At 43.1% G+C, this 26,393-nt stretch overlaps 2 protein-coding genes across 10 annotated transcripts in view; both read right to left on the bottom strand.

Moving 5' to 3' along the window:
- Positions 1-21,044, bottom strand: part of LOC129817498 (ubiquitin carboxyl-terminal hydrolase 25-like) — a 40,924-nt gene extending 19,880 nt beyond the window's left edge. For 2 of the 6 annotated variants that reach the window (XM_055872804.1, XM_055872821.1), the window contains exons 1-10: positions 20,791-21,044; positions 16,996-17,073; positions 15,773-15,974; positions 13,149-13,272; positions 12,772-12,934; positions 12,057-12,143; positions 10,383-10,520; positions 7,988-8,064; positions 7,615-7,688; positions 5,705-5,859 (exon numbers count right to left, since the gene is read on the bottom strand). In XM_055872804.1, the coding sequence (XP_055728779.1) occupies positions 5,705-5,859; positions 7,615-7,688; positions 7,988-8,064; positions 10,383-10,520; positions 12,057-12,143; positions 12,772-12,934; positions 13,149-13,272; positions 15,773-15,974; positions 16,996-17,073; positions 20,791-20,832 (1,140 nt within the window). In that variant the 5' untranslated portion in view covers positions 20,833-21,044. The remainder of the gene's footprint in view (positions 1-5,704; positions 5,860-7,614; positions 7,689-7,987; positions 8,065-10,382; positions 10,521-12,056; positions 12,144-12,771; positions 12,935-13,148; positions 13,273-15,772; positions 15,975-16,995; positions 17,074-20,790) is intronic. The other 4 variants (XM_055872813.1, XM_055872830.1, XM_055872840.1 and 1 more) reach the window with 4 other exon arrangements.
- Positions 21,045-21,437: 393 nt separating this feature from the next.
- On the bottom strand, positions 21,438-25,262 carry LOC129817522 (arsenite methyltransferase-like). 4 transcript variants are annotated; one of them, XM_055872865.1, is made up of 11 exons: positions 25,164-25,229; positions 24,851-24,910; positions 24,602-24,732; positions 24,218-24,368; positions 23,971-24,107; positions 23,611-23,680; positions 23,012-23,093; positions 22,678-22,809; positions 22,297-22,439; positions 22,043-22,165; positions 21,438-21,615 (listed from the first exon to the last, which is right to left on the bottom strand). In XM_055872865.1, the coding sequence occupies exons 2-11, from the start codon at positions 24,881-24,883 to the stop codon at positions 21,478-21,480; spliced, it is 1,140 nt and encodes a 379-aa protein (XP_055728840.1). In that variant the 5' UTR covers positions 24,884-24,910; positions 25,164-25,229; the 3' UTR covers positions 21,438-21,477. The 4 variants fall into 4 exon arrangements, with proteins under 4 accessions (XP_055728840.1, XP_055728870.1, XP_055728848.1 ...); XM_055872895.1 differs by lacking the exon at positions 24,851-24,910 and having other exon boundaries at positions 25,164-25,262; XM_055872873.1 differs by lacking the exon at positions 25,164-25,229 and having other exon boundaries at positions 24,851-25,102.
- Positions 25,263-26,393: the final 1,131 nt, after the last annotated feature.

Below are 26,393 nucleotides of genomic sequence, written 5' to 3'. Positions count from 1 at the left end.
CACCATACCTACAATGAAACATGGAGGAGGCTCAGTTATGTTTTGGGGCTGCGTTGCTGCGCCTGGCACAGGGTGCCATGAATCTTTGCAGGGCACAATGAAATCTCAAGACTACCAAGGCATTCTGGAGTGAAACGTACTGCCCAGTATAAGAAATCTCTGTCTCAGTAGCAGGTCATGGGTCCTCCAACAGGATAATGACGCAAAACACACAGCTAAAACGCACCCAAGAATGGATAAGAACAAAACATTGGACTATTCTGAAGTGGCCTTCTATGAGTCCTGATCTGAATCCTATCGAACATCTATGGAAAGAGCTGAAACTTGCAGTCTGGAGAAGGAACCCATCAAACCTGAGACAGCTAGGGCAGTTTTCTCAGGAAGGGTGGAAGGGTGGGCCAAACTATCTGTTAACAGGTGCAGAACAAAAGAAAATGTTTGATTGAGGTGATTGCCTCTAAAAGGTGGTGCATCAAAATATTAGGTTAAGGGTCCCATCATTTTTGTCAATGCCATTTTCATTTGTTTCATTATTTACGTTGAACAACATTATTTATGTTGAATAAAAAAAAAAAATCAACAGCAAAGTCTGATTTCTATTAAATATGTAATAAACAATTTAAGAGAAAATTGTGCATTCATTGTTTTTTGTGGAGGGGTACCAACAAATTTGAGCGTCCATCCGTATATAAACTCAGCAAAAAAAGAAACGCCCTTTTTCAGGACCCTGTCTTTCAAAGATATATTTTTATGAATTAACTTCACAGATCCTTATTGTAAAGGGTTTAAACACTTTCTCTTGCTTGTTCAATGAACCATAAACAATTAATGAGCATGCACTTGTGGAACAGTCGTTAAGACACTAACAGCTTACAGACGGTAGGCAATTAAGGTCACAGTTATGAAAACTTAGGACACTAAAGAGGCCTTTCTACTGATTCTGAAAAACACCAAAAGAAAGATGCCCAGGGTCCCTGCTCGTCTGCGTGAATGTGCCATAGACATGCTACAAGGAGGCATGAGGACTGCACATGTGGCTAGGGCAATAAATTGCAATGTCCGTACTGTGAGACACCGAAGACAGCGCTACAGGGAGACAGGACGGACAGCTGATCGTCCTCGCAGTGGCAGACCACGTGTAACACCTGCACAGGATTGGTACATCCGAACATCACACCTGCGGGACAGATACAGTACACCAGGAATGCACAATCCCTCCATCAGTGCTCAGACTGTCCGCAATAGGCTGGACTGAGGGCTTGTAGGCCTGTTGTAAGGCAGGTCATCACCGGCAACAACGTTACCTATGGGCACAAACCCACCGTCGCTGGACCAGACAGGACTGGCAAATAGTGCTCTTCACTGACGAGTTGCAGTTTTGTCTCATCAGGGGTGATGGTCGGAATCGCGTTTATCATCGAAGGAATGAGCGCTACACCGAGGCCTGTACTCTGGAGCGGGATCGATTTGGAGGTGGAGGGTCCGTCATGGTCTGGGGCGGTGTGTCACAGCATCATCGGACTGAGCTTGTTGTCATTGTAGGCAATCTCAACGCTGTGCGTTACAGGGAAGACATCCTCCTCCCTCATGTGGTACCCTTCCTGCAGGCTCATCCTGACATGACCCTCCAGCATGACAATGCCACCAGCCATACTGCACGTTCTGTGCATGATTTCCTGCAAGACAGGAATGTCAGTGTTCTGCCATGGCCAGCGAAGAGCCCAGATCTCAGTCCCATTGAGCACATCTGGGACCTGTTGGATCAGAGGGTGAGAGGGCTAGGGCCATTCCCCCCAGAAATGTCCGGGAAATTGCAGGTGCCTTGGTGGAACATCTCACAGCAAGAACTGGCAAACCTGGTGAGCAGTCCATGAGCAGATGATGCACTGCAGTACTTAATGCAGCTGGTGGCAACACCAGATACTGACTGTTACTTTTGATTTTAACCCCCCCTTCTTTCAGGGACACATTATTACATTTCCGTTAGTCACGTCTGTGGAACTTGTTCAGTTTATGTCTCAGTTGTTGAATCTTATGTTCATACAGATATTTACACATGTTAAGTTTGCTGAAAACAAACAGTTGATAGTGAGAGGATGTTTCTTTTTTTGCTGAGTTTATAGATAATTTATTTGGCAAATTGGCTTAGTCTCATAGTAAGGAGTCTATAAAACGTTGCTAGATTCATAAGCATTTTTTGCAATTATGAAATGTTTTGGAATAAATATTACTAAACTATAAAACTAGCTAGCCAGCTATGGGTAACTGTAGCTAGCTACCTGACAGGAGGGCTACCTAGCTATGTTAGCTTACTAGGTACATTAATAGCTTTAGGCTAGTTGTTTTTAAGCTCAACTTCAAGATTTCCACCAAGGACCGTGCCTCTCCGATCACCACTCTCTCTCACTTGGGCAAGGGACATTTAAGGTATACTCGGACGTGACGATGTAAAACAACATTCAAGGGCTGAGGGTTTAGGGCAGAGGGCTGTCTACTTTGAGTTTGAAACACAGCCATGGATTGTGTGTGTGTGCCATTCAGAGTGTGAATTGACAAGACAAGATTTAAGTGCCTTTGAACATGGTATGGTAGTAGGTGCCAGGCGCACCGATTTGAGTGTGTCAAGAACTGCAACACTGCTGGTTTTTTCACACTTGTGTATCAACAATAGTCAACCATCCAAAAGAAATCCAGTCAACGGCGAATTGAGGCTGTTGAGGGCAACTCACTATTAGGAAGGTGTTCTTAATGTTTCGCATACTGGGTCCAGTAAAGAGGGCTCAGTTCCAGGTCCATCTGTGATGTGAGGGGGACTAGTAATTAGCTAGTCACAGCTGCTGTGATGTGGGGCTGGCGACCAAGGCAAGGCTAACCCCGGCCAGGGGTCAACGCCAGGCTAGCAGGGTCATAGCAAAGGTCAGATGTCACAGGCTAGGCCAACGCTGTGGGAGTCTGTCGGTCCCCCACTGAATCCCCGGAATTATTCAAGTGCCCGTCAATTTTTAAAGTAGGCCAAGATGGGCCGTTTTAAATCAAATTGTATTTGTCACATGTGCGTAGACATCACCATGAAATGCTTACTTACAAGCCCTTAACCAACAGTGGGGTTCAAGAAGAGTTAAGAATATATTTACCAAATAAACTAAAAAGTAACACAAAATAACAATAACGAGGCAATATACAGGGGGTACCGGTACCAAGTCAATGTGCGGGGGTACAGGTTAGTCGAGGTAATTTGTACATGTTGGTAGGGATGAAGTAACTATACATACAGTTGAAGTCGGACGTTTACATACACCTTAGCCAAATACATTTCAACTCAGTTTTTCACAATTATTGACATTTAATCCTAGTACAAATTCCCAGTCTTAGGTCAGTTAGGAACACCACGTTATTTTAAGAATGTGAAATGTCAGAATAAGCATAGAGAGAATGATTTAATTCAGATTTAATTTCTTTCATCACATTCTCAGTGGGTCAGAAGTTTACATACACTCAATTAGTATTTGGTAGCATTGCCTTTAAATTGTTTAACTAAGGTCAAACGTTTCAGGTAGCCTTCCACAAGCTTCCCACAATAAGTTGGGTGAATTTTGGCCCATTCCTCCTGACAGAGCTGGTGTAACTGAGCCAGGTTTGTAGGCCTCCTTGCTCACACATGCTTTTTCAGTTCTGCCCAGAAATGTTCTATGGAATTGAGCTCAGGGCTTTGTGATGGCCACTCCAATACTTTGACTTTGTTGTCCTGATGCCATTTTGCCACAACTTTGGAAGTATGCTTGGGGTCATTGTCCATTTGGAAGACCCATTTGCGACCAAGCTTTAACTTCCTGACTGATGTCTTGAGATGTTGCTTCAATATATCCACAATTTTCTTACCTCATGATGCCATGTATTTTGTTAAGTGCACCAGTCCTTCCTGCAGCAAAGCACCCCCACAACATGATGCTGCCACCTCCATGCTTCACGGTTGGGATGGTGTTTTTCGGCTTGCAAGCCTCCCCCTTTTTCCTCCAAACATAACGATGGTCATTATGGCCAAACATTTCTGTTTTTGTTTCATCAGACCAGAGGACATTTCTCCAAAAAGTACGATCTTTGTCCCCATGTGCAGTTGCAAACCGTAGTCTGGCTAATTTATGGCGGTTTTGGAGCAGTGGCCTCTTCCTTGTCGAGCGGCCTTTCAGGTTATGTCGATATAGGACTTGTTTTACTGTGGATATAGATACTTTTGTGCCCGTGTCCTCCAGCATCTTCACAAGGTCCTTTGTTGTTGTTCTGGGATTGATTTGCACTTTTCGCACCAAAGTACGTTCATCTCTAGGAGACAGAACGCGTCTCCTTCCTGAGAGGTATGCCGGCTGCGTGGTCCCATGGTGTTTATACTTGCGTACTATTGTTTGTACAGATGAACGTGGTACCTTCAGGCGTTTGGAAATTGCTACCAAGGATGAACCAGAATTGTGGAGGTCTACAATTGTTTTTCTGCGGTTTTGGCAGATTTATTTAGATTTTCCCATGATGTCAAGCAAAGAGGCACTGAGTTTGAAGGTAGGCCTTGAAATACATCCGCAGGTACACCTCCAATTGACTCAAATTATGTCAATTAGCCTATCAGAAGCTTCTAAAGCCATGACATAAGTTTCTGGAATTTTCCAAGCTGGTTAAAGGCACAGTCAACATAGTGTATGTAAACTTCTGACCCACTGGAATTGTGATACTGTGAATTATAAGTAAAATAATCTGTATGTAAACAATTGTTGGAAAAATTACTTGTGTCAAACACAAAGTAGAAGTCCTAACCGACTTGCCAAAACTATAGTTTGTTAACAAGAAATTTGTGGAGTGGTTGAAAAACGAGTTTTAATGACTCCAACCTAAGTGTATGTAAACTTCCGATTCCAACTGTAGATAATAAACAGCGAGTAGCAGCAGTGTACAAAACAACAACAACTATTATATAGGTCCTGGATGGCAGGAAGCTTGGCCCCAGTGATATACTGGCCGTACACACTACCCTCTGTAGCGCCTTACGGTCAGATGCTGAGCAGTTGCCATACCAGGCGGTGATGCAACCGGTCAGGATGCTCTCAATGGCGCAGCTGTAGAACCTTTTGAGGTTCTGGGGACCCATGCCAAATCTTTTCAGTCCCCTGAGGGGGAAGCCCTCTTCACAACTGTCTTGTGTTTGGAACATGATAGTTCGTTGGTGATTTGGACACCAATGAACTTGAAACTCTCGACCCACTCCACTAAAGCCCCGTCGATGTTAATTGGGCCTGTTCGGCTGTCACATCGTTGTCGATGATCAGAACATGGGAATGGTGAAATACATCTAACTAGATCTAACAAAGACACAGCATTCTGTAGTGGATAATTATTACACTGTTGTGTCGTTAGCAAACTTAATGATGGTGTTGGAGTCGTGTTTGGCCGCGCAGTCGTGGGTGAACAGGGAGTACAGGAGAGGACTAAGCCCCAGTGTTCAGGATCAGCAATCACAGTTTAGTGGGCTACTGATAACATTTGGTAGTTGAACAGTAGCGTAATGGTACTTCTCTTTTGCCTGTACATTGTGTGAATAACCATAGATTTGGAAGATGTTTTTGAGTTTCATTCTCCCTTTTACACATCTATTACGGTTAAAATGCCAAACTCCACTGTCAGTTGTTGTTGGTGCGTTTCAGAGAGCAGCAGCACTGACCTCCTGTCCAGACTTGGCAGAGTTCTCTGCAGATGAGTGTAGGGACTCGATCTCCCCCTCGATCATGGCTGCCTCTAAACACTCGTGCAGGTCCTTAAAGCCATTCACCTGCAGAGGGTACTGCCCGAACATCTCTGTGTTCTCAAACTTCTTTCCTGTGAGGAAGGGAACAGGAGCACAGAAATGTAAACTACATTTATGTACCTCACAATAACAGTTGTGGCCATAACCAACAACTAATTAAAGAAGCACTGGGATTTGGTAGAGGCAGTTGAACCCGATTATGCAATTCTACTCCTCCGAGGTGCGGCCCCATGGCCTAGCCCTAGCTTGCTTGCGAGCACGTGCCATATGGGGAGGCTAGGGAGAAAGTGGCCCAGGCTTGTGAGAGAGGAGAGACCCATTTCACACTAATTTATCAGCCAGGCCTGGTTTCAAATAGGATTTGTTAAGTTTCAAATGCTTTAAGTATTTGATTGAGCCTGCCTGGGATGCCAGATGGGCAGGGTTTATACCTTTTCCATTGGTCCATTGCGCCAGGCAAGCTCAACCACACAAAGAAGACAAATAACATTTGAACCCAGATGTGGCCATCACATCCACTAACTGACTAAATACAGCACAGAGCCTCAGCCGACCCACTGCACTGACTACAGCACCTGAGTGCTGACTGACCAGAAAAAAAAACTGAACCCAGGGAGTGGAGAGGGAATGCTAGCGGACATGCAAATGAGGCATGAAGGTCATAAGAAGAGCAGAAGCTGCCTTGCTGGCCCAGCTTTGTGTCTGGCGGTTCTGAGCCAGTATTGTCATGCATAATAAGCACAATGTCAATCAGACGTCAAGGTCCTCCAGGATCAATGCTCTGCAGCCCCGGTACTTTTACATGTGCCACATCTCATTAAAGATGACCTCCAGGATCTTAAGCGCAACAAATTCATAACATATTTCTTTACAGTCTCACAGGTTGGGGGGGCTGAGCTGACATATGGCATTGTGTTAAGATGGATCATTTAGCTATTTGATTTTGAATTTTAGGAGCCCTTTACGTATACATTTTTAAAATAACATTCCTAAATGGCAAAAAGGACAGTCCAAAAATAAATGATAAGAAACAAGGTTTTGAAGTGTCTGTCCTATATCTAGGAGATATTTAACCCCTTTTTTGGGTAGTCACAAAACTACCTTCATACTTCCATTAATTTTTAAAACCGGTACCGGTTACCTTCAGACGATTCTTGTGACACTTGTGTGAGAACAGCATCGTGTTCATGAGAGTGGTCATAATAGTTTGTAGTTCAAACTTTTCGGACGCTACAGACATTTTCGTAAGAAGACCGATTTCTGGGACATCGCATGGTCTGGACAAACACCGCTCTAGCTCTGCCACCCTTCACCGCAGATGCGGAAGTGTGACACTGGCGGCGGATGCAGTGGATTGAGATGCACCCAATGCAAAAAAACACCTCTCTAGCTTAAAACTGACGTATTTTGATGGGGATTTTTTTATTATGTAACTTAGATTGATGTACTGATGCGTCAATAGACCCTAGGAGGATATAGTACGAATTGGATTCGCAATATAAATCATACGAATTGGACAAAAAAAAGGACGAACATATCATACGAAATGGATGACCTAGTACACAATTTGATGACGTAGCACACAAAAACAGGGACCACCTTTGGCTCGTGAGCACCACTTTCAAAACTACTGTCTGAAATTATACAAACATTTGAGAGTGCATCTTTAAAACAAGGTCACCTTTCATTACCGGGGGCAAGTACACGTTCTCCCTCTCTCATTGCTGCTACTGCTACAGACGGCTGAGCCTCATCTCTCTATCACTCTCCAGTCATCTATCCTCCTACACCAGGGGCGTTCTAACATGTTTGCTTCCCTCTCTTACCTTCCAGAACCCCCACAGCCTGGAAGCGGCCATAGAACAGCTCAACCATCGGGTTCTTTGGCTTCTCACCCTCTCTGGGAACGGAAAGAGGTCAGAGTCAAAACACACACTGGGGTGTCACAGTGTGCGCACACACACACACGTGGAAGAGGATGTTTAGGCCTCTAAGCTATGTGAATAATGATCCTAGCCCCTTTTGCACAGGTACCTTCATAAAATTCTTACTAAATTCACTACGGTACATACTGTATGAAAACACAGAGGGCATTTGTCCCATTGTCCCCTAGGAGGATTAATCACAGTGTGTGTGTGTGTGTGTGTTTCATGTGCCTTTATATGATGCGTGTGACATTAGCGAGGTGTTTTTCCATACCTGTCCTCCTCTGCCTTCATCTGGAAGGCATCCTCCAACCAGTCCAACAGCTTGTGTGTAAACTCACTGACATCCTGCTGTTCCGGGAACACAGAGAGAAACAGACCAATTACAACACTACTTACAAGTAGCACACAAAGACAAACCAATTAGAAAGCTGCTTTCAGGGCACAACATAGAGAGACCGGACAATTAGAACAATGCTTTAAGGGAAACTGTAAGGAGTGAAGAGTTTACACAGGCTCCAACTATGCCCAGCAGCACAGGTCCAATCACTTAAAATCACTGTATAATATAATAGGCCTAGAACTCCTAGACCTAGAGAACTTAGCCAAGGTTTAAAACATGGAAAGAAGGTAAGTGGGATTATACTGAGGGACTCGTAAATTGCCAAAGTCGATTTATATTCCCCCAGTTGGGTCAAATGTAATTGTTAGGCTTCAAAAGCAACCAACAGCCCAGAGGATCCTTTACAGATGTCCACTGCACCCTCTGATTGGGGTCAACGCTTCTCTAACCCCAGACACACGAAGGGGCAAGAGCAGAGCGCACTGCAGACATTACTGATGAGTACAGTGGGCAGACGGCCGACCTCACAGGACCTTAACAGAAACATTAGCTCATCATTATTAGGTTTTGGGGGGCAGACACTGAACAGACACTGAACAATATTACCATTACATTACAGCATAAAGGAGCTAATCGTGTTCTAGGGATTAACATTATAGACAAGCGTGGTTGATGGTGTCAGGGGGACAGGGGAGGGCCTGGTGTTCCAACTTCCGCTGTTTCACTGGGCCTTGTTACCCTTGCTGACTCAGCCAAATAGTTAAGGGAGGGGTCAGTCCTCTGCCAAAGAGACAAGGGACAATGGGAAGGTAGGAGAGAATTCTAATCATGTATTTACTTACTGATAAAACAATGGTATACAAAGACATACTTTGTGTATATAGTGTATATCAGATATGTAAGTGGACACCCCTTCAAATTAGTGGATTTGGCCATTTCAGCCACACCCTTTGCTGACAGGTGTATAAAATCAAGCACACAGCCATGCAATCTCCATAGACAAGCATTGGCAGTTGATAGAAGCCACAATCGGCAATACTAAAGCTGACCTAGCACCCACTTTTTTTATACAAAAAACAAACAAATGGCAGTAGAATGGCCTTTCTGAAGAGCTCAGTGACATTCAACATGGCACGGTCATAGAATGCCACCAATCCAACTATTTAGTTCGTCAGATTTCTGCCCTGCTAGAGCTGCCCCGGTCAACTGTAAGTGCTGTTATTGTGAAGTGGAAACGTCTAGGAGAAACAACGTTTCAGTTGCGAAGTGGTAGGCCACACAAGCTCACAGAACAGGACCACCGAGTGCTGAAATGTGTTGCAACCACACTCACTACCGAGTTCCAAACTGCCTCTGGAAGTAACGTCAGCACAAGAACTGTTCGTCAGTAGCTTCATGGAATGGGTTTCCATGACTGAGCAGCTGCCTAAGATAACTATGTGCAATGCCAAGCGTTGGCTGGAGTGGTGTAAAGCTTGCTGCCATTGGGACTCTGGAGCAGTGGAAGCGCGTTCTCTGGAGTGATCAATCACACTTCACCACAGGGCAGTCCGATGAACGAATCTGGATTTGGCGGATGCCATGAGAACCTGCACCAATGCATAGTGCCAACTGTACATTTTGATGGATGAATAATGATCTTTTTTTTTCTTACTTCATGGTTTCAGGATAGGCCCCTTAGTTCCAGTGAAGGGAAATCTTAACGCTACAGCATACAATGACATTCTAGACAATTCTGTGTTTCCAACTTTGTGGCAACAGTTTGGGGAAGGCTCTTTCCTGTTTCAGCATGACAATGCCCCCGTGCACAAAGTGAAGTCCAATAGTTTGTCGAGATCGGTGTGGAAGAACTTTGCTGGCCTGCACAGAACCCTGACCTCAACCCCATTGAACACCTTTGAGATGAATTGGAACTCCAACTGCTCGTGGTTGAATGGAAGCAAGTCCCCACAGCAATATTTCAACAACTAGTGGAAAGTTATAGCAGCAAAAGGGGGACAAACTCCATGTTAATGCCCATGATTTTGGAATGAGATGTTCAAAGAGCAGACATTTATTTTACAGCAAGCCCCTCTAGCCCTGTCCATGTACCCATAGTTACACTTTCTGGATCAAATAATACACAGAATTTGATCACACCAGATGTCTGGATGACTATGGATGGCATAGCTGGCTTCATAAATAATTTCTTGCCTTGCCACTGTGCTGTTGCTTGCTTTTTGAGGGGTCTAGGCTGGGTTACTGTAAAGCACTTTGTGACAACTGTTTATGTAAAAAAGGCATTATAAATACATTTGAATGGTAGAGTGATAGCTAGGAGGTTTACCTGCTGAGACTCGCTGGACTTGAAGGCATCCTTGAGGATCTCCACGGCGCGCGATGGGTCAACGTACTTCCTCTTAGAACCCACCATGAGTGAGAAAAGGTTTCTCAGCTCCTGCATGAAGGGCAGGTTCCTGTGCTCCTAAGGAACGACAACAGGAACAACACACAGGGATGTCAGTTACCATGACAACTCGCCTTCTAGAGTAAGGGAATAATGGTTTCCAAATCAGTCATATTCCAGAGTTTTAATGTTAACCATCTTTCAGACCGTAGAGACTGCATTGAGAAGTAATACTATTATAATATTTTCACATTCAGTGCTTTATGATGGTGGTAATGTACCTATCAAAATAGGAAGAACGGGTATATCCCCAGTTTATGCGAGGGAATGTGTTTTTCTGTTGGATCCTTAGCTGACCCAGTAAATCTGAGCTGGTGCGAGATGTGACAACCAGAGGGTGTCCTCCACTGCTCTATATACAGTAGGACACTGACTGGATGGCTGCACCACAACTACTGGCAATGAGTTATAAATGACACACTAAGCCTATGGTAGGTGTTAAAAGCAAAGAGCAAAGCCTTGCTTCGAAGTCGAGCCTTGTTGACAGAAAAGAGCAGATTAAAAGAAAACTAGAGCAAGGTTCTCTCGGTGCTCAAGGGTTGCGGCTATTGATGACAGGTTAGGGTCCAAGCCCTAAAAGGACTGAGTATGGGAGCCCTTCTGTTGAAAAACGATAAAAAAGGGGCAATATTACCATTTGCCCCACGAGATGCCGTAGCAACAACATAGCCAGAAACTCTTCCTCAAAATAGTCTGAGTTTCTCAAGTCAAAATATGTGCAGGAAAACTAGTCTTCTCTCTTTGAATGAAAACAAACACTTCATGTTCCACTCCTACTAGGAGTAGTACTGTTGACCAATCACCGAAGAAGGGGGGTAGACTTTGGCTACCGAACTTCAACTTGCCTCAAGAAAAAATTATTTCACAAACAGCTGGAAAAAAAACCTGCCCAAAGACCATGACGAACAAAAACATCAAGATTTCGGGCATAATGCGCAAACTGTTTAGACTGTCGCTATATGGCAACAGCAGCAGAGGCTTATCCCAGATCGGCAGATGTGCGCTAACCACTAACCCTATGGAGTGCTCCATGGGAAGCGGATGGGAGGAACGTGCTGTGCAGATAAGTTGTGGAAACCAATGAGGAAACCATTGTCGCAGTTGTGGAAACCAATGAGGAAAAGACTGCAGCTGCTACAGAGAGAGGGGGGGGGGGGGGGGGGGGGCTAAATAGACAGGGCAGTCAGCGGGAGCGTGAACCACTGGAACCTGGGGGGAAATCAGATCATGCTGCAACCAAATAGAGATGTTGCACAGTGAGGGTATTTACAACCCAGAGAGTCAAGCCTCTCTTCAGAGGGCCACTGCCCAGCTCAGAGGCTAACAGGAATGACAGCTGTCCAGCTGAGGGCCATGGATCTCAAAGTCAGGAGAGAGCTAACCGGACCTTTCCCCAGCTATCGCCTATAGGGTTTAACATATGTTCCTAACAGAAGGGGAGTTTTTCAGTGCCACTATCTCTGTAGCGTATTGGTCCGGTGGATTTGACCTAAGCTTCACTGCTGAGAGTTGATATGAGTTGTCTGGGTGAGTGGAGGACGATAGGTGGTTCACCTTCTGGTTGCGAGGCAGGTCCTGGACTCTGGCAGGAGGGGAGTAATGCAGCACCAGCCTCTGGAACTCCAGCAGGTTGAACAGAGACTAGAAACAAACAGAAACCAGTCAGCTTTCTTGAATAACATTAATTTAGCTTTGAACCAGCACTAAACATTTGTGCACTATCAAAAGAGATCATGCATGTTGCTGTACAGTGAGGTAGTCAACAGCTGTTTTACTATATCACACTGTTGCTGCTAGCTGGAATGCTGTATGGGTATGATGGATTACAGAAGATTGTTAGCGTTCAAAGTTACGAACCAAACTTCCATACCTTTTGAATAAAGGATTAAATAGTAAAGGAGAATAATTAGTGGAGTTGTCACTTCATTTTATCAGCTGCTTTCATTGAATCTCTAATTGTGGTTAGATACCGAACTGAAATCTGTCTCCTTAAGGAGTCCCATTACACACAGACAGACAGGGACCATGTGACAGTGTATCCAGTGTTCATTCAAATATTTCAGCTCACTTTACCCTCTACTAGGGGGTCTAGACATTAACAACGTAATCCATATCTTATGACGGGGAGGGCTAGTCTTTCCAAGTCTCTCTAGAAAGAACTCTACATCTATGCCATAAGAGGATGAGGGTCAAGGCCTATATTGAATACATTACAGTGATATAGGATGTTTAGCAGAGTCAAAATGGAGGGTGTGTGTTTATCCCCCACCTGGATGACGGCGCTGAACCAGCAGGTGTTGCCCACGTTCTTGAGCCCGACGGGGCAGTTCTCCATCCTTTTCCTGTCGTGAGGGTTGGGCGAGTCACTCCACACCTCCGTGTGTGTCCGCTTCAGGCTTGCCTTGTTCTCCGCTATGCTGGCCTCCAGAACTCTGCAAAGAGTACAAGTTAAAGAAAAAATATAATTTTGATGAAAGGGTTATTATTTCAAAGCCCTAACATGAATAAAGCATATTAGCGAAACTGCACAGTGACTTGCTCAGTCTGATCCTCTCAAATGCGCAGATCGTTGACATTTTTCCACTCAAACTCCCTGAATGCTAGTCCTCTCCCCTCAGCCCAGCTGATGGCGTGACGGTGGTGTACCTGCTGATGGCTTGCTCCTCGTCGGTGATGCCCGTCTCCCTGAAGGCCCGGCTGGACTCCTCCAGGCTGAGAGCGATTGCTCTCTGGAGGTCATCTTTATCATCACCAGTCAGGTCAATCACATCTAAAACAACACATACGTACAACTCCTTACTTACATACACATACTTACATTACTTAGACCTTCTTCATAACATAACTCAAGCTTTTCACACCAATCTTCCACTGACATCAATGCACGATTTATGCTTAAAGTTAAGTACTCCAAGTTAAAATCCCACCCTTACTGATTTTATAATCCGAGTCATGCTGCAGTGTTTCAGAGACAGACTGAGAGGAAAGGGCAGACAGGCAATATCCTTTTTTTTATCCCAGCTTAAAAGACCACAAAGAGAAGAGGAGAGCTTAAAATTTGGTGCAGTAGCCTATAATATTAGACAAACCTATAAAAAGACTAAGGTGAGTCATCATCAGAGTAGTAAATAGAGCAAAAGGTTCTCCCCTCTTCCCAGACAACTCTCAATTCTATTGACTGGGTTAAATTATAGGTCACGTGTCAAACTCATTCCAAGGAGGGCCGAGTGTCTGCTGGTTTTCGCTCCACCCTCGTACTCGATTGATGAATTAAGGTCACTAATTAGTAAGGAACTCCCCTCACCTGGTTGTCTAGCTATTAACTGAAAGAAAAACCAAAAACCTGCAGACACTCTGCCCTCCGTGGAAGGAGTTTGACACTCCTGTTATAGGTTGTTTTCCTTATTTGACACATATCCAAAGGAGTGAATAAGTTCATTAATCAGGCCATTCCTGCATGAAAGTCAAAAGGGGTGTATCAGAATCTGGTGTTCTCCAGTGTTCCCGAACAGAGAAGGATATGCCTCTGCAGTAAAGGCAGGACTTCTCGTGCCCATCTCAGAAAATTCCACAGAGATGACATCACTTAATTTCAACAAAGTAACCCCTTGTCTCACATGAGAACCAGGAGGCCTCCTACTAAGAGCCATCCCACAGACCTTTATACAATGCTAAATGCTTACTTTGAGCTTCAATATGAAACTAAATGGGAACGATTTGAAAAATATGATCAAATATAATTAGGGGAGACAGTAATGTTAATCATTCACGTACAGTGCATTCAGAAAGTATTCAGAACCCTTGACTTTTTCCACATTATTACATTGTAGCCTTACTATAAAATGTATTAATAAAAATGTTTCCTCGTCAACATCACAATACCCCATAAAAACAGGTTTTTATAAATGTTTGCACACACACACACACACACACACACACATAAATGAATTACCTTATTTACATAAGTATTCAGACCCTTTATTAGGAGACTCGAAATTGAGCTCAGGTGCATCCTGTTTCCATTTATCATGCTTGAGTGGTTTCTACAATTCAATTGATTGGACATGACTTGGAAAGGCACACACCGGTCTATATAAGTCCCGGAGTTGACAGTGCATGTCAGAGCCAAAACCAAGCCATGATGTCGAAGGAATTGTCCGCAGAGCTCCGAGACAGGTATTGTGTCGAGGCACAGATCTGGAGAAGGGTACCAAAAAATGTCTGAAGCATTGACGGTCACCAAGAACACAGTGGCCTCCATCACTCTTAAAATGGAAGAAGTTTGGAACCACCAAGACTCTTCCTAGAACTAGCCGCCCGTCCTAACTGAGCAGTCGTGGGAGGAGGGCCTTGGTCAGGGAGGTGACCAAGAACCTGATGGTCACTCTGGAGTTCGCTAAAAGGCACCTAAAGGAACAAGATTCTCTGGTCTGATGAAACCAAGATTAAACTCTTTGGCCTAAATGCCAAGCATCATGTCTGGAGGAAACCTGGCACCATCCTTACGGTGAAGCATGGTGGTGGCAGCATCATCCTGTGGGGATGTTTTTCAGCAGCAGGGATTGGGAGACTAGTCAGGATGGAGGGAAAGAAGGATGGAGGGAAAGATGAATGGAGAAAAGTACAGAAAGATCCTTGTTGAAAACCTGCTCCAGAGCGCTCAGGACCTCAGACTGGAGCGAAGGTTCACCTTCCAACAGGACAATGACCCTAAGCACACAGACAAGACAACGCAGGAGTGGCTTCGGGACAATCTTAATGTCCTTGAGTGGCTCAGCCCGGACTTGAACCCGATCAAACATCTCTGGAGAGACCTGAAATTGGCTGTGCAGGAACGCTCCCCATCTAACCTGACAGAACTTGAGAGGATCTGCAGAAAAGAATGGGAGAACCCCCCCCCCCCAAATAAAGCTGTGCCAAGCTTGTAGCGTCATACCCAAGAAGCTTCAAGGCTTTAATTGCTGCCAAAGTTGCTTCAACAAAGTATTGAGCAAAGGGTCTCAATACTTGCGTAAATGTGTTTTTTAAATTTTGTATTAATTCGCAAAAAAATTTGAATAAAATGTTTTTGCTTTGTCGTTAACGGGTATCGTATGTAGATTGATAAGTGATTTAAATAAATAAATTAAGAATAAGGCTGTAACATAACAAAATGTGGAAAAAGTCAAGGGGTCTGAATACTTTCCGAATGTACTGTATATAATGGGTTTGAGGCCTACAGATTTTTTTCTTATGCACACACCGGAGATGAGGTAGGTAGTGGTACTCACTGGTATCTCCCTGGCTAGGGACTGCACCGGGCAGTGCTGGGTGAGGTAAGTACTCACTAGTGTCTGCCTGGCTGCCCACGCTGATGTATCTGTCGTTGCCCACCTGGGTGGTCTGGTAGTAGGTAGCCTCATCCTGCTGGGGCACCTTGGCATTCTTCTCCGTCAGAAAGGCCACCGCCTCCGCCAGGTCTCCATTACTGACCTGCAGGGATAGCAGGGTTAGAGCTCTACTGTCAGAGACTGGTTTAGATGTAGACTGTCAACACTTACTCTGGGAGATCAATAAAGCTGATGAATTGGGTGAAAATAAGCAATTTCCAGAACTCCCACTGGAGATTTCAGAACATAAAATTGGTAACATTTCAAATTGTGTCAAACCATTTTGAAAGCATCTCTGAAAATCAATATCCGCTATACGGTCTGGCAGTATCAGTCAGCCAGCCAGACCATATAATGGTATCTATGTGCTCCCCATATTGTACGGTGTTCCTATTACGGTAGCTATATGCCTAAGTATGCTGCAGAGCTGTCTGATTAAATCATTTTACTAGTTCTTCAAAGTAGATAAAGCATACTTTCACAAACTGTCTCGATCCCTCTCGTTGCGGTCTCTGCGGTCTGTGTGCATCTAGCCCAATGACTGTACGATCTAGCCTAAGGTAGCAGGCGTAAAAGTGTATCCATCCAGAGATCTGTATAGAATGTCTCCGCACTACCAATGGGGGGAGTTGTCTCAAAGGCACGAGACAAACTTCCAGATTAAGCCAATATAAACTCATTGGGCTTATTTTGGACAGATTTTGGCAAGTGAAACCACTCGCTTTGCCTCTTCCCCTCTAATCTGTCCGAGCCTGAAAAAACTGGCGCAATGGATTAGGGTCATTGTAGTTAGTTACCACGTTTCTGTGCTGAACTAGGTTGGATATTTGCTAAATGAAAACTACAACTCCTTTCAGCCTAGCGTCCCATAGTTCTTGACTTGATTTCTCTCTGAGAAACAGCATGTTCGGCTCACAAAAAAACGAAATGTAATTCAAGTAATTAGTTGTTTAGTAACTGGATAAAACAAACACATTTCAGTTAAATTGTTCAGCACTACAGACTAAATACAACAGCTTGATCAACACTCAGACATTGTAAATTGAGAAATCTAACAAGATCTCTCAATTTGACATCACTGCATCTGCACCGCAGGGCCTTGTGTGTGTGTGTGTGTGTGTTACCTGCAGGGCCTGCTGGAGCAGCTGGACGTCTGTGGTGCCTGTGACCTCCCTCAGCTGGTTCAGTAGAGTCTGCTGGTGCTGTCAGGAGCGAGAGACGCACACGTCATCAGAGAAACAGGCAGTCAGAGATGTTGGGGGGGGGAAGAGGCAGAGAGATTCATAGAAAGCGAGAAGAGGACATAACAGGACAGGACACACATCACTCTCCATCACTTCAATAACTGCACTACACATCAGCAGGAGCACATAATGTCTGAGTGAATCATAAGTGAACCAAGCTCGCTAGGTAGGCTGCAGAGGGTGTTGCATTGCAAGTAGACTACAATGTTTTACCGAATCCATGCAGGCCTTATCTGGACCCCTGACCGTTTCTCTAAACACCAGACAGTTAGGCTTTAGCTAGTGGAGAGGATGAGACTGCACTGTGCACTCATGTCTGCCCTGCTGTAACTGTTGCATGTCAACCCCAGCTGGGATGCAAGGGCTTACCGTCACACAATGGCTGTGTCCACTAAACAATGAGCCAGTGCATTACACACACTGGCCGAGTGCACTCCAACACTCCAAACAATGATGGAGAACACTTACTGTCAGGGCCTGAGGCTCAGGCCACTATTCTAGGTCCTAGGATCGTAGCCATAGAGGCTTGTACAGTAAGTAGGCCCTACACTGTTAAAAGTGGCTGTTGTGCTGCAAAGATGTCATCATGGACGGCCCATGTTTGAGTGGGCAGTCCAAACAAAGTGGGCACTTACCTGCATCACTGACTGTTGTGCAGAAAAATTGATACATTGTGAGTTTGGGAATACATCAAAAACGGGGCGGAACGTCATTCTACATGATTTGTGTGGTTCACTGTTAGCTAGCTAGCTAAATCATTCTAATGTATCCTGGCAATATAACCGGTCACTATGTAGACCTAACTATTAGCTAACGTTATGTTGTCTTATAGGTTTCAGGTACACAAAAGAGCCGATGGGAGTGAATATCCTCGCAACAATGTTGCCAAAGATCTTCAAAACAGCTGGCAGGTCGCAGATTTACACAAACCACTGCCTCTGAACCACCATGATCCAGAAACTGTCGGATACCGGACTAGAGGCACGAGAAATAATGTATGTCAGTGGACACAGACTCTAAACCTCGCTTAAAAGTTACTGGATGCCAAATCTGTAAGCGAGGAAGCACTACACAGCAGCATCTTCCCCAGCTAAAAGAACGGCATCAATTTCCAGCAGAGCCAACAAACAATAACATGGGACAATTGATTTAGATCGTGCACAATAAATGGAAATATTCAGATCAACATTAATAAATAATTGGCGAGTGTTAGTCACTCTAGAAGTGGCGCTAATGCTCGGTATTTGCATACATTAAATGTAAGCTTGCTAGCTAGCCTGTGGTTATGTTGCATTGCAACAAGAATTTTGTCCGTACTACTTTTTCAGGCAAAGTGAATTTATTATGAATTTACTTATTAAAGCATTTAATTAAATTTAAACATTTTCAACTTAGATGTGTAGTTCCTTGCATTACTGTGTTGGCAACCAGTTTATTAAAGCAATAAGGCACCTCGGGGGTTAGTGGTATATGGCCTATATACCACAGCTAAGGGCTGTATCCAGGCACTCCGTCTTGCGTTGTGAATAACAAACCACTGTCTTGTAGGTAGAAAGTGCATTTTAGTTCGGTCACGTTTATGAACACATTATATAGGCTAGCTACAAGCAGGCAGAACATGACAGTGGGTGAGAGGAGAGAGAGAGGTCAGGCCCCCTTTAATATTTTATTTAATTTGACCTTTATTTAATTAGGCAAGTCAGTTAAGAACAAATTGTTATTATTTTCAATGACGGCCTAGGAACAGTGGCCTGGAAGCTGACCCAAACACACCTCAACACATCCTCATGTGGCAAGTCTAGAGCGTCTGTCTGTCTGTCGCACAAAGTCTCTCCTTACCATGAGGTCAGTGAATGACACTAGCACAGCGAGCCTTATAGGAATGAGCATTCCTAAGTGTTACAAGACCAATGAGTTTACAGGAGTAGCTTTTAGTCATGCCACCTCAAAAAGCACAAGAAAGAGGATTGACATCCACCATCTCCGATTGTTCTGAAATAATTTCTGTAGTTAGAAACAGATAAGGTCAGCATTACTGAAACATTATTTTGTCAAAATATAATTTTCTCTCTGAGAAATTAAGATAATTGATTAGGTACTATTATTACTGAAGATTATATGAATGCAATAGATTTAAATAATTGTTCATTTGTTTGCAATCAATTTGCTTAATTTCGCAGAGGTAACATTTTATTTCAACAAAATAATGTTTCAGGAACGCTAATCTTATCCCATATCCAATGTGGGTGAATTTAAGCCTACATGCAACCAGGCATGAAGGCAATATACTTGTGTTTTGAATGCTAACTGTGTGTCACTACCTAGGTGTATTGCAACTTCATAGGGCAGCAGTATAAATAGCCGTATATAGTCCAATAACATGATGCTGATAAACCTCCTGCTGTTCTGAACTAAGTCAATCGAGAATAGTCTAAACATGTTGCCAAATCATGTCACCATCAACACTGATCAAAGGATGTGGTGCTGGATGGTAATCTGAGGGATGGTAAAACCTTCAGACAAATCCCATGACAGTGTAATACTGCTGGTAGGTAGCTAGCTCCCTTACCTAAAAAGAGTTGAGTTATGTAACCAGCTGCTATGGTGTGAGGGCTATGCTGTCAGCAGCCAGCTCACTAGTACTAGGCTAGATCATTTGCTTCATATAGTTAATGTTGATTAACAACCTATTGCTCATTCTGCCCTCTAATAATGAACTAAAATGAAGAAGTCATGTTGTTGCACCTCCTCTTCCAAATCCAAATAAGAGATAAGGTGGAATGTGACCAATGTTTTTCCATCTTACAATCAAAACACAATCAATTATGCATATCTGCATAGTTGTACTAGATACGTATTTATCAAATATATGTTCTCTAACGTAACCTGTCAAACTAACCAACCCACACCCAGCAAGCTTGCAGTAATGTAGTTGCAGTCACTCATCGTTGTCACTCCTGGCTGCCTGGCAGTCACTGCACGTAAACAAACATATCCCAACAGTAATTACAATAACGTTAGCAAACCAGACCACGCACACAGCCTGGGTCAAGTGTCTTGCTTGCATGTTGAACGCAATAGTGACTTGCTATTATAACCCCTCAACAGTCAATAACTGTAAATTACTTCTAACTCCTTAGCTGACTAGCTAGCTAACATTATAGCTACATTTGACGGTAGCTGCTAGCATCTGACGACAGATGATCACAGGGCAAAGATTGTCTGAACTTGAGATAGCTAACATTTGGCCACCCAGTAACGACCAGCTTGTAATGCTGAATTGACGACATTAGCTAGTTACCCAGCTAGCTGACGTTAGCTGTTGCCCTCATAGGCGTGTCACTGTTGGTAAACTTATGTTAGCGGGGCTAGCAATAACGTTAGCAAGATAACGCGCTAGCTAACTTGCTGACACTGTAGCTAGGTCTAGGTACCTAATTAACTACTGTAGTTGGATACCTATCTGCCCTCATGATTTCTTTGACAAGGCAATGGGATTATTTAACGATGCATGTTGTTTGTAAATACTTTCAGGGACTGTACAATCGATTGAGTAAATATCCCAAGGATCTGACGCCACACTTGGGAACAAACGACAAGCTAACTTTCTCTGGCAGTTTTGCTAGCTAGCAACCAGGCGGAGAAGGAAAACATTCCCACTACGATGTACCCTACCTTCTGAGAATGCTGTTGGAGGACATTCTGCTCCACGGTCATGGCCGGTTGAGAATGAAACGAAAATATTTTCAACAAAGGTTAAAAAAAAACAACCTAGTTATATCCAAGTGAAATAAAATAACAGTTAATATGTCCCCCAGTTAACCAACACGATAGCGGGCGCCATGGGAAATGCAGCCATGGAGGAAAAATAAATGCAGCAGGTAAGCGATCGCTTTTCTGTTTTCGATTAGTACTGCCTTGTTGGACTGCATTTACGTCACTGATCTAGTTTTAGAATTACGTAATGAACAACTTTCAGTTCTGTATTCTTGCATACGTTCCCTTTTCATTTCTTCCAATACGAAACCAATCATTTAAAACCAACGGTTTGGATTTTGTTTAATAACATGTCAGCTTCACTATTAAAGGTTTGAACATATTTGTGTCTTGTGTGATTACCAATGACTATGAATAAGGGTAATAATGTGTGTTATATAATATAATAACTTTATTTTTCCTAAAGAGAGAAAGACAGCCTTGATACAATGTGTGTATTTTCTAGATTACACTTTAATGCCTTAAATGTGTGGCATAAGGTTAGGGACCAACTCAGCCCATTTCTAATAGCAATGTATTAACAATTAAACAGAGCCCACATTAAATATATTTGCAAATCATGTAACATGTTTATTATATTAATTTTCATGAAGAAAGTAGTATATCCCAGTTGGTAGTGTCATACTTTCCCACTGGTTCTCCAATGTTCCCAATCTTGGTGGAGGGCTTTGAATGAAGTTTGAGGTTATCAGCAAGTAGGAATGGGTTACTAAGGTGACAGCTCTGAAAAGCACATCACAAAGGAGAGGAGAGAGAGGAGAGAGGAAGAGAATTAGCTACTGGTGCTTGCAGACTACTGCATATAGCTATCTATTCGGCAGTAGGGCTTTTGAGACACTGAGTGGGCTGAGCTGTGTGGTAAGCCTCCTCCTCCTGCTCAGAGTGATGCTGTGACCTGAGTGGGATGAAGGGGCTGAAAGTGCTGTACTTCTACATAACAGAGAACATGTACCCCTGCCAGATACAAGACCATAGGATCAACGTATGAGGATTTATTAATTACAATGATAAGAATTGCTGACTAGAATTTCTCTTTCTTTCTCTTTATGTAATGTAGCACATATTGTTATGGTCTATATGTGTGGTGGAAAAATATACAAATGCATGATGGTTTCTGGATAGCCCAGAGGAAATATAGTATGGGGTTTACCTGAGGGGCACATTTAGGGCTTGGTGCAGGTTTGTCTGAGTTTTGGATGGAGAAGTCAGAGGAGAATCGGGAATGCTGAAGCACGGCTGCCATTTCTGCATCCACGGTTACCTCTATGTCTGTCTGTAGGGATCAAGCAGAAACACAAAACACAGCTCTTCAGAGGCAAAACGCAGGTCCAGAAAGGGAGAAGAGGAATACTTGCCAGCTTTTTAATAGGGGAATAAGTTTGGTGACAAATTACTTGGACACACCTCAAAACAATGATACATGTCAAACTTGAGTAGGTCGGGATGGTCAGGGACCGTTCCTTTGTAAGCCACAACTGCGTCGCTCTGCTTTCTATTTTTGGGCAACTTGAAGAGGCGATAAGTTGCAGAGGTGTGTGTGATGCCACCTGTGGGGAACAAAAAAACAAAGAAACAGATGTTTTGATCTGATAGTCGGTAAAGGGAGTGGTTGAAATTAAACAATATATTCCTTTGTTCTCACCCAATCATGTTTCAGAATAATGCTCAAAAGAGATGGTAACAGAGAACGGAACTGTTGCACCTTGCTAGACATTGAAGTCTACCTTCATCTCGTTATCCTATTTATGAGATCATTGAGAGGCAGACATTAATGTGCCATCTTACTTGCTTTCTTCTGTAGCTCACTATTGTGGACTATGATGTGGCTTGCAGTGAGAAGGTATGGAGTACTAAAGCCCACCTCGTGCACTAGAGAGATCAGGTCTCGCCAGTAGAGGGCACCACTCAAGCCTTCACCTGTCACAACACAGAAACCATGACATTAGATGAACAATTCCCAACCAACTCAAACCCCCCTCCACTGCTATGTTGTTGATATTTTAATGTATCTAGAACAGTGTGTTATTGGGTCTCGCATTGGCTCAACATCATTATTCCTGTCAGATAGCATACATTCAACTTTTAACTCTGTCAGCTGTCACAAATCAAGCATTCTTACCCCACAGAACTGGGTCTTGTTTCAAATGTTCCGGAACAGCCTTGCTGGAATATATGTCACTAAAGTAAAGTTCCCCACCCTCCTGTAAATACATAGGATTTGACATTAATTAAACATTTTACAATCTACAAAACTTATCAGAGTTCTGACAAGAAGGCTCAAGAGACAATCAAAATACTATATTATTGTATGAAGTTCATGTGATATATTATGAGGGAATAGTTTTATTGTTTTATTTTGGTCATTTATTTTGGTGCTAATCTTTACAAAAATAAATGTTTTACAATGTTGTAGGTGAAGGTAAATCAAACCATATCCTCATAAGCAAAAGTTCATTCTTTCTCCAGCAGATGGCAATAGAGTATCTGATTTCACACTGCGTGTTGCATAACGATAGGTTCACATACCAACAAAGATAAATGAGGAAAAGCAAATGATTCATGAAAATGATGCCACTTTGTAAATCAAGTAGTTTGAAAATCACATAGTCTTGTTTCCAATTTTCAGCATTGCTACTTAATCAATATCTTACATATTTATGTGAGGCATGCAGCATGCTGCTGAGGTATTGGCTGACCACCAGAGAGTGTGAAGGTTACCTTGAGCACTCTGAAAGCCTCCCTGAGAACCGGCTTCTTGTCAGGACACAGACACATGGCACAGTTTGACCTACAGACAGGTAGGAAGACGGCAGAGACATCAGTTAGTCAGGGTATCTGGGAACCGATCAGGTCACCAATCAGGGAACAAATTGATAAATCAATCTGTGAGCCAATCAGTGAATAAATGGTAAATAGATAAGGCATTTTCCTTTAACAGACTATTAGCTCAAAGGAGATGGAGAGGAGGGATTGTCATTGGAAATGTGTTGTGTGGGATTTTCATCAGTAAGACACTCGAATAGATCCCCAGCAGAAAGCAAGCCTAAGGGTGTTGAAGGAAGGCACAGCTTTACTCACACCAGAACATCCAGCGAACCACTCTGTATTCCCGTCTCACTCAGTTTCTCTATGTAACCCTGCACAAATATGGTGTTGGGCTTCTCGTAGCCATACTTCTCCTGGTGGTACTGGACATATTTGCGTGATGCCAGGATCTGGGTAAAGGATACATAGTATGAAAATCACTTGTGATCCAGTTTTATTTGTGATAAGATATTAGATAGGGAATTCCCACAAAATATATTGTGCGGCACTGTAAGCCTACCAGTTCTGCTGTCATGTCAATGCCGATGACATGACCGCTCTGGCCCACTAGTTTACTGAGAATGAAGCAGTCTCTGCCAGAGCCACTGCCCAGATCCAGCACCTTACAGCCCTGTAGCTTCTCAGGAACAACCAGCCCACAACCAGAATATCTGCAGAACAGCACAGTAGCACCCATGATAGTTGATACTGATGCATTGAAGGTGCATTGTTACTGAGAGTGACCAATGCTGGTGCAATGCAAATATAGTATTGATGCTTTTCACATAGACAAACAGTGAATTAGATGTTATTGATTTTGCCTGTTATCAGTTACAACATGTTTATTATTAGGAACATAACAATATAACAATATGGGGTTATAAACCAGAGAGACTTAGCATACTTTTTGCAGACCGAGGGGTGGACTAGTCGAAGTGCATCAAAAGTGCTCTGGGGTATTGGGGTGGATGGTGACATGCATGATGCACTGGTCTTTAGATTACCATGTATCTCCAGGCGAGAGCCATAGTATCTCTACAGTGAGGAGGATTATAGTAGATCAAATAAATATGATTCAGACATTTAACATCAGATACAGTGGCAAGAATCTGTTACATAAGAGCACAGTATGCTAATGAGGGAAAATATATACCTGAACAAGTTCATGGTATTCCAAGGTTTCCATGTTTTAGGCTGACTATAGCTGGTTTCACTTAAATTGTTGCCAAGAAAACAAACACTTTTTTGTTCAAAACACAAAAATGATAGGCTGGACACACTGAAACATTCACATACCAGAAGACAGTCTGGCGGATTTGCAATTACTGTGTAACAGAGATACTAATAGTGTAAGGTGTAAGCACACCTTGAATTTATTGTAATCCCTGCATATTTTAATTGACATAATTATTTTTTCATACAATTTTTTAGCTGGTAGTAGGACTGACCGAAATGACAGAGCTTACCTGGCTAGAAAGATCGCTTCACAGTTGACGTTCCCTTTCCCCTCTCTGCATTTATTGAGATCTAAGAGCAAGGTGAGTATTGATTTTATGACAACTGATTGGACTAGTTAAAGCCAGTTGGGTTTGGAAAAAGGGCATCCAGCAGAGGCCTATGTCCTGTAAAATCCATCCAAACTTGATATTACCAGATTTTGACGATTTGTTGAGGCCAAGTTCACTTACCCCCACTTCATGCAACAAACTACAATTGTTCTTCAGTTGTATTCATGTTTTTCATGAATGTATTCTTTAATGTGTTTTTTATGTTTTTACCTGTCAATTGTCCAGGCACTTTCTTTGTACTGTACTGAACATTGTTTTTTGAGTCACGTATAGCAAATGTTTTCCTCTATCCCCTCATGTTCCACACAGAGTTTGTGTTGTCTCTGACTGCACATCTTTCACAGTTCAAAGCATAATAACATAAATATGCAAGCTATGTGAGTTGGAGATGTCTCAAAATCACCTCTGAATGCCAGATGCAGTAAGTAATGTTGAGCCTCTGTCCCTCCCCTCAACCCATGGAACTGCAGGTCAGAAACCAGTCAACAACAGAGTTAAATGTTGCATGTTTCCCCTAAATGGCCCTTGGACTCCACTGGCACAAAGTTTACATCTCAATCTGGTCTCAGCAAGACCAGCTGACACTGAACTGCTCTTTCTCATTCGACTGGGGTTTTTGAGAAATGTTTACTTGGAAAGTTCATGAACACAGTGTCATCATATGTGGTGGAACTGCACAGACAATCACAATCAAACTGTTTCCTTAAAAAAATGTGCTTTGAGAATTGAAAATGGGGTTAAATTGGTCAAATCAATTTGAATCATTGTTGTTTTATAAAATTGTTTGATTTGGATAATGGAGACATAGTCACAATCGAGAACTGTGCAGTTTCAATTCTAGCCAATGTTGAACTTTACTGCTCAGTGTGAAATTTGGCCTAGATAATTGCGGATAACCCCAAAAATCTTTAGGCATTTTGTAGGAATACTGTATACTCGCCTCGAAGAGCATAAATATTAGTAAAAGGTTTTGTTTAAGGAGAGTGGGGGAAAGGATTATATGTGAGTACCTTCCTGGGAGGAAGACAGACAGGAGATTGACACCACTAGCTCTCCCCAGCCAGTTTGTAAAACATTTACCCTTGTGCTTGTCTGACATTGCAGATGTCAGCCATGCTCTTTCATTGT

Source organism: Salvelinus fontinalis, chromosome 2 (assembly GCF_029448725.1).
Source record: "Salvelinus fontinalis isolate EN_2023a chromosome 2, ASM2944872v1, whole genome shotgun sequence".
In the NCBI taxonomy this organism is placed as follows: Eukaryota; Metazoa; Chordata; class Actinopteri; order Salmoniformes; family Salmonidae; genus Salvelinus; species Salvelinus fontinalis.
The sequence above is the reverse complement of the archived record's forward strand: the minus strand, read 5'-3'. Positions and strand labels throughout refer to the sequence as shown.

Bases quoted from the DNA above. Each gene is read 5' to 3' on its own strand.
- LOC129817522 (XM_055872865.1), bottom strand. From the start codon at position 24,883: ATGGAAACCTTGGAATACCATGAACTTGTTCAG. The intron at 23,681-23,970 runs GTGAGTAAAGCT...ACCTGTCTGTAG, and splicing joins GGTTCGCTGGATGTTCTGGT to GTCAAACTGTGCCATGTGTC. The intron at 22,166-22,296 runs GTGTGTCCAAGT...TGATCCCTACAG, and splicing joins ACATGTATCATTGTTTTGAG to ACAGACATAGAGGTAACCGT.